The 8,518-nt window shown below is 35.6% G+C and overlaps 1 protein-coding gene across 1 annotated transcript; it reads left to right on the plus strand.

Moving 5' to 3' along the window:
* Window positions 1–6,057: 6,057 nt before the first annotated feature.
* On the plus strand, window positions 6,058–8,271 carry LOC119991770 (exocyst complex component EXO70H1-like). Its single transcript, XM_038838218.1, has one exon. The coding sequence runs from the start codon at window positions 6,181–6,183 to the stop codon at window positions 8,095–8,097; it is 1,917 nt and encodes a 638-aa protein (XP_038694146.1). The 5' UTR covers window positions 6,058–6,180; the 3' UTR covers window positions 8,098–8,271.
* The last annotated feature ends 247 nt before the right edge of the window (window positions 8,272–8,518 follow it).

Consider the following 8,518-nt stretch of genomic DNA (forward strand, 5'->3'; position numbering starts at 1 on the left):
TTCATTGTATATTTATTTTGGAGATACTTGGGTCATTGATCATGTGCTTTTGAGTTTTGGTTGAATTACATAATTAAAAATTGAAGTGCCGTTGGTCCAAACTGAACTTGGAATTACTTCATGAATGAATAAAACATTGGTTCATAGTTTAAACCTCAATTTCATTATTTTAACCAGCTACAAATATGTTCTAATATCCAATAGGCTCAATTCCATAGTTTATGCTGTTATTCCATTGTTTTAAAAAATAATGGAATTGCTTAATGAATGGATAAAACACTCTGCTTTAGAGTTTCAGCGTCAATTCTATTGTTTTAACTAGTTACAAATACGTTATAATATATAATTTCAATGAAATTAGATCTTAAAAAAGTCAATTCCATAGTGTATATTGTTATTCCATTGTTTTCAAAAATAATGAAATATGTTGATAAATGCATAAAAACAAATTGGTTTAGAGTTGAAACTTCAATTCTATTGTTTTATTCTAGAATTCATTGTTTTTTTGAAAGCACAATCTAAATTTCATTGTTTTTAGTACAAATTACATTGTTTTTCGAAAGAATAGTTTAGAACCCATTATTTTCTAAAAGCATAGTACAAAATCCACTATTTTTAATCCATATTTCATTATTTTTGAAAGCACAGTTCAGAATCAATTGTTGTTCAAAAGACCATCCAGAATCCATTGTTTTGCAAACACACTAGTCAGAATTCATTGTTTTTAGTCCATAATCCATTGTTTTTGAAATTTCATTGTTGTCAACAACAATGAAATTAAGAACAACCAAGAAAAAATTATCGATAATGAATCTTGTTAGAAAAAGCTTTATGTGCTTATTTCGATTATGTAGAGTCTGTTTGGAAATACTTTTGCATGCTTTTTTTGTTTCCAAACACTGGTTTTAAGTTCAAATTTTGAAAACAAATTTAAGAAATCAAACTGAAAACAAAATTCATTTGGCTGTTCTGCACGGGGAGAGAGGAAAGGGGAAAGAAAGAAGAATTTTACAAAATATCAAATATTTGTTTTGGTTTTTTGGTTTTTAAAAACCAAAAAAGGTTTTCAATTTTACAAAACAATTTCTAAAAATCAACACCCAAATGAATTTTCACATCCACTTTAATTTTCAAAAACTGAAAATTATTTTCAAAACTCAAACCAAACACACTCGTAATTTTTTTTTTCTAAATCTAACATATATTTTGAGAGGTAAACACTTTTGAAATTTTGTTTAAGAAAGAGAAAAGTTAAATAAAATAATGATGTCATCATCAAATTGGAACGGGCAATTTTAAACAAATGAGGATATTTTTGTCAAAAAAACATATTTCAAATTTTACATTGTCACATAATAAGTCAACATGTCATATTATAGACTTGGGTTACCAAAAATTGGGTTAACTATCACTACTGATTAAGAATTGATAGAATCGTGACTCATGAGCTACTAGATTGGGCTCCCCATGAAAAACTTGGGTCCCCTACACATACCTTGTTTTTAACCTAATGAAAGCTTGCCTTCTTTGACACCTTTCCTGCAACTCTTTTAGAGCTTAGAAATTAGAATGCGTGGGTGTCATTTCATGGATTGACTTTCATTCAAGAGAAAAAGTCAGACCCCAAGATTTTGATGGCAATGGTATAGGTTTAGCTTTTAACTCGTTTTTCCACAGCAATCAATATTCGTGAACAGTGAATTTACATGCCACTAATTAGTAATTACACATGTATGTATGTATAGACTATAGAATTCTTCTCCCGTAAGCCTGTAAGAACATTTTTATTTTAGCTAAAATAATTACGTTCACTTTTAAGATGTTGTATCTGATCAATGATTGATAGTAAAATTCCTTAAAAAAATTTTTTTTTGAGTAACTAGCTCTCTAAACTCTAAAGTCTAATCCATAAACCTTAATTCAGCTTTAATGTCAGTAATTAATTGACCATATGACATTGTAAATGGTACAAAACTGACCTCTCTTTCTCTTTTCCCATACAGGGCCCAGATGCTTTTTGCTTCAAATTCAAACTACCTAGTACGAAAAGTCGATCGTTCACATACACATGATATGATGGTTATAGGAGCATGTGTTTGTCAACCTTTATCATAACTACGTACGCGGTAACGTAGTTATTTAGGGCATTCCCATTGATATAGAAACTGCATGGTAGCTTAGCTCCCTGTCAATTCTGTATACATGCACATCAACCGCCTAGCTCTTTTTTCCTTTAAATGTCAAACGCAACGCAAGTTTTGAGAAAAAAACCTTAAATGGAATTCCTTAATCTACAATTAAGTCCGACGATTAGCCAAGCTGGATCAACAGGCATCATAAACTATGGACTCATTGGCCACCTTTTCCCACTCTTTCACAACTCTTATTCATTACTCCTACAACAGTAATCTTAAATGATGAATTCAGCATAATAATTACTCGTCAACCCAATAAAACTGTGAAGTAACAACGTTATAAATTGATTAAATTTGCAGGCTCGAACAAGTTATAATTTTAATTAATTAACACATAATCAATATTGTAATCATTTCTTTATTGCACACGCGCGCACACACATATATATACATATAAGCTGGGCGGGGGATTGGCCTTTGGTCCAAGATTGTGCCACATGTTGCTGACCTTCTAATGTATATCATGATATTTAAGGCACGCAATCGACTCAAAAAATTCTCACACATTTTAAATACTTCCTTTTTATAAGTGCCTTTGGCCGGTCAACAACAATCAGACTTTATAAATATAAAGGGTCACGAATTGTGAATTGTTTGGTATAATTATTAATGTATTAATTTATTATATACATATATATATATATCATTTTATGAAGAAATTATTCAGCATCTTAAACATTTCTTATCGTTGTAAGAACACTATCACCAAAGCCATATATATATATATATATATATGATGTAAGAGGCTTTGAGTTTTGACCTAATATCCTATTCTGCATGCCTAATTGGACCATTCATTGGAGAGTGTTTGATAATGAAGTAATGCCAAGAAACTAAACCAAAAACATTTTATCCAAGTAATGTATTAATTAAGGTATGCTCGATCAATTAAGGTAGTAGCCATATCGTTGATCAGCTGAAAAGTTCAGACCAGTTCGTTGATCAGCTGTAAAGTTCAGACCAGTTCGTTGATATCATAATATGTTCTTCTTTATGCCATGAGGACGGCAAATAAACCTGAATATCCCTGTTGAACAGTTCATATAAGTTTGTCATGAGGCTAGCTGTATTTACCTTGTGAAGACCAGCTGATAACCTATCCATCAATATTGACCACTCCTTTAATCTGACTGTTTGACTTGGTTATATATCCAATTACCCAAATGACTCCAAGCACTAAAATAAACAAAAGAGCATTCTAATTCTACTTAATTAATATGTGCCTGCAGCAACAGATGGCACATATATTTATCTAACTTTCGTCTGGTCCTAGTCGCTTACACGAGAAATTATTCGGTGGTTCTAGAACACCACATCATATATATGCTGATGTGGTGGTACAACGGAACCAAGGGGATGGTGCAAATTCACTGGTGGTTCTACCTATCGCCATTCTTAGCTATTCATGTATTGACACCAGTTTTTAGTGAATTAACACAATCTCATTTGTTATGGTACACTATATCAGCGTATGACAAGGTGTGCCAAGACCATTGAATAATTTCTCTCGCTTATACACAAATGTAACATAAAGAGTAAATAATTAACATTTAGTCTTCATGGACATAAACTAATTATTCCTCAAATACATTCCTCATCTCTTCATTTAACTTTACTATTTTAAAAAGAAAGGTTACTAGATCTTTTATTCAGTCAAATTTATACCACATTCACTTGCAATGTTTGTCACACAAGATAACCTAGCTTGTATCCTATCAAATTAATAGTTTCCGCAGTATTCATTGACCACTTACTTGCCTATCCGTCCCAAGTAATGGAAGAAGTCTTTCAAGTGAAACTCCTTCGATGCAATTAATTACTGTTAAAGGACTTTCCTTCCAATACAATTAGTAGTATGGTCATCAAGGAATTCGATAAAACTCCTATTGAATTGGTCGCACAGTTAAATACTGTCTTAGTAGAACTCTTCCAATCGAGTTCAACTCCAAAAAGTAGACGCAGGTTGATTCAGGACATAAGTGGAAGTCACCTCCCTTTTTTTTTTTTTGAGTACAAGTACAAATACAATATACGACACACCACCAGATCAAGCTTATGAAAGTACAGGTGTCAACAGGCCCCACGCAGTGGCAGACTATCAAGTCCACGTAGGGGAAGACTAAGCCCACACACCTCCTTATAAATATTCGGAGGAGGTGAGACTAGAACCCATGACCTGAAGTCAGGAACATGTAAAGTCATTGTCACTCATCCAACCTTAGACGTACAGTGTAATAAGCTATATATTGCTATTGCTACACATTTACGTTAAACCTAATTATATACTATGTTAATTGTCTACTATCAGATTTGGAATAGGTCCAAGGACTCTAAAATTTGTTCGAGTCCATTTGCGCTCAATAAATTCACGCGGTCAAATTTTAAAAAATGTAAGTTATTGCATGCCTAATTAGTACTCCCACCGTCCCATATTATTAGTCATTCTTTTTATTTTGGGATGTCCGAAAACTAGTATCACTTTTCTTCATTAATTAATAATTTTGTTGTCGTATTTCAAAATTACCCTTATAACTTTAATTATCTTTGTTTCAAGGAAAAAAAGGTACTATCATGAATAAGGGTAAATATGAAATAACATGGTTATTTTGTGTAGTTAAATTGTATTAAATGATGTCTCCTTAAAAAATTGAATTTTCAAAGGATGACAAACAAAAAGTTGGATTTTCAAAGGATGAAAAAAAAAAAGAATAATATCTAGGAGCAAAAGGTAAGCTATATAAATATATATATATAGACACACACACACACACTTAAACCTCATAGGGATCCCAAATTTTGTGTCACAAAAATATAAACTATGATGTGTCGAGCAATAAGTGAATTTGTATGGGAGTTTAAAATAAAATAAATCATTCATTGAGTGACACATTAAAGTTGTGACACTTGACATACTAAATTTTGAGATCTCTATAACTGCTATATGTACATAAATGCTGAAAGAAATAACATGTGAAGCTCACTGATTTGGGTGCCACTTGTTAAAAAAGACGTATACTTTATACGTCCTCACTCGAGCATTAGAATATATTTACACTTGAACTCCGCTTTTTTAGCTGTTCTGGAAATGAAATTACAAGTGTAAACTACTAATTTTGGATACACTTGCTCAAAAAGAATATGTCCCACTTGAGGAATTGTTCAAAAAGATGTAACTTTATATATATATTAAGAATTCTCCTATACGCATTTAAATTGCATACTTAAAATACACATATGTTTTCACCATTGATTAGAAACACGTGGAACCCAAAACAGTGAATCCTATTTGTCATTTCACTCATTCACACTCTTAAAAAATGATGTGTATTTTAATTGCGTAATTTAAATGCGGATAGGATATATATAAAAAAGGTAATCCGTGTTTGTAGGAATTGAGAGACGTATACGCAATTAGTGTTATAATTACTGAAATCAGTATAGAAGACACGATGACGTTGACACATTTGAACTGGTTTACAGCATTCTCAGCGGTGACGCAAATGCACCAACTGATACAATAATAAAATTTACATTAATATATTGGACACTTTATAAAGAAAATTCAACATTGTGAGGAAGTTTCTTGCGCCCACACTACACAAACAACGACTCCATCAACAAACATAAACAAACACAAAAATTGACCTCACAATCTCCTTATTTGCTAGGCAAAGTCGTCATCCTTCCAATAACAGAATATAAAAAACTCTCCCTCCAACGAACGTAGTATCCAAACAACAAAAACAAAGCGAAAGTAATACCGCGTAGACTCCTCTTTACACGGTCAAACAAATTGTGTTCCTTAGAGGCTGCTCTCGCATAGTCCGGAGCTCAATCCTCCCTCTATAAATACCCCCATAACACTCTCACTCCCTCCCAAAACCGAAGCCCAAAATCACAAAGGCAGTAAAATCCAATCTTTCTCAAATCCCCGAAGCTTTCAACTTTTTTGTTATCCAAAAATTATCAAAGCCCAGAAAACGACATGCCGATGAAGGGAATGAGGAGCATGTTCTTCAAATCAACGTCTCCTTTCAACTCACCAGCGAGATCACCATTGCGCTTTAACTCTCCGGCTTTATCACCGGCGCGGCTCACCTTCTCCGAGACCTTAGTGGACGAGAACATCGAGAATGCACAAACGTTGATTAATAAATGGGAGTCGGATGCTTCTAGTTATGCAGACCACACCTCTCTCTTCTCCATGAACCGCCAAGAGTCTAGGCAGTATCTCGACTCCGTCAAGAACATTCAGTCCGCCATGAAATATATTGTTACGGAGAATTCCAACTCCGAGAAGCTTGTTCGGGCTCAGAATCTTATGCAGATTGGGATGAAACGGTTAGAGAAGGAGTTTTATTATATATTGAAAAACAATCGAGAGTATTTGGACCCAGAATCTGTTTCGACCAGATCATCGCTGACGCCGAGATCTAGTCTTTCTGAATTCGATGATGATTCAGAGGATGAGTTCAAATTCGCTACAAATTCGGTATCGGAGGATGTTGCTGGAGATTCGGTATCGGAGTTCGACCAAGTTTCGATGGCTGCCGCAACGGACTTGAAAGCCATTGCCAATTGCATGATTTCTTCTGGTTATGGTATGGAGTGTGTGAAGATTTACAAAATCGTTCGTAAATCAATTGTGGATGAGGCTATGTATCATCTTGGAGTTGAGATATTGACTTTCTCGCAACTTCAAAAGATGGACTGGGAGGTTGTGGAGATTAAGATCAAGACCTGGTTAAACGCAGTGAAATTTGCAGTCAAAACTATCTTCACCGGCGAGAGAATCCTCTGTGATCAAGTGTTCTCTGCTTCTCCGTCAGTCGCGGAGTCCGTCTTCATGGACATTTCACGTGAGGGAGCTATGGCTTTGTTTGTATTCCCTGAACATGTGGCCAAATGCAAGAAAAGTCCCGAGAAAATGTTCCGTACATTGGACCTATATGAAGCCATAGCAGATGTCTGGCCTGAGATTGAATCAATTTTTGCTTTCGAATCAACCTCTGCCATTCGATCACAGGCGGTTAATTCCCTGGTAAAGCTCGGTGAGGCGGTCCGCATGATGCTAACAGACTTCGAAGCAGCGATTCAGAAGGACAACTCCAGGAAGCCGGTCCCAAGCGGTGGCGTCCACCCTCTGACGCGCTACGTAATGAACTACCTCACCTTCCTTACAGATTACAGCGGAATCCTCACCGATATACTAGCCGATTGGCCGTTAACGGTGCAGTCTCCACTACCGGAAGCCTACTTTGGGAGTCCGGTGGCTGATGACAATATTTCGTCTCCAATCTCAATGAGACTGAGCTGGCTCGTACTCGTCTTGCTCTGCAAACTTGACGGGAAAGCAGAGCTCTACAAGGATGTAGCACTCTCGTATCTGTTTCTAGCCAATAATCTACAATACGTCGTCGTTAAGGTCCGAACATCGAACCTGAAGTTCCTATTGGGAGACGAATGGATTGGAAAGCACGAAGCGAAAGTGAAGCAATACGGAGCAAATTACGAGCGAATGGGGTGGAGCAAAGTATTAGCTTCATTACCGGAAAATCCAACGGCCGATATTTCGCTTCCGCAAGTCAAAGATCATTTCCGGAGATTCAATTTTGCATTTGAAGAGACCTACAAGAAGCAGAGCTCGTGGGTGGTTCCGGACTCTAAACTCCGAGACGAGATCAAAGTATCGGTGGCGAAGAAGCTTGTGCCGGCATATCGGGAATTTTACGCCAAGTATCGGACGGTGGTAAGGAAGGAAATTGGAAAAGAAGCATTGGTCAGATTTGCCCCTGATGATTTGGGAAATTACTTATCGGATCTATTCTATGGTACCGGGGGACCGGGGAGTGTTTCGTCGAATTCCAGTACTTCATCGTTTTCCTCCAAGGGCGGCCATTGAGCCGGTTTTTTGGAAGAATTGAATTGCCGGCTTAACGAATCTAAGAAGAACAATGAACACGTGCGTGTAAACAACTTTGACCGTTGAATCGGGTGTAAAGACATGGAATCACAACAGCTATTCTTTGATTATTCAATGTTTCAAATAAAATAAATGGCAATTCTTTTTCTCTAACATAACTGTCGCCAAGTTTTTTGGATATTCCGAAGTTGCCAAATCAAATGGTTGGAGGAGAATTGTAAAACATGCATTATACAATGAAATAGAAAAGTCCGCCTTAACAAAATGACAAAATGGAAAGGCCCAAAACCTTCTAGCATGAGCTTAGTAAACCCAGATTTTTTATTTTTTTAATGGAAAATAATTGAAGTATAATTAGCATAAGAAAATTAATGGTCATAAGAAATATCATTAGCATAAA

The sequence above is a fragment of the Tripterygium wilfordii genome, chromosome 22 (genome assembly GCF_013401445.1).
Source record: "Tripterygium wilfordii isolate XIE 37 chromosome 22, ASM1340144v1, whole genome shotgun sequence".
Classification (NCBI taxonomy): domain Eukaryota; kingdom Viridiplantae; phylum Streptophyta; class Magnoliopsida; order Celastrales; family Celastraceae; genus Tripterygium; species Tripterygium wilfordii.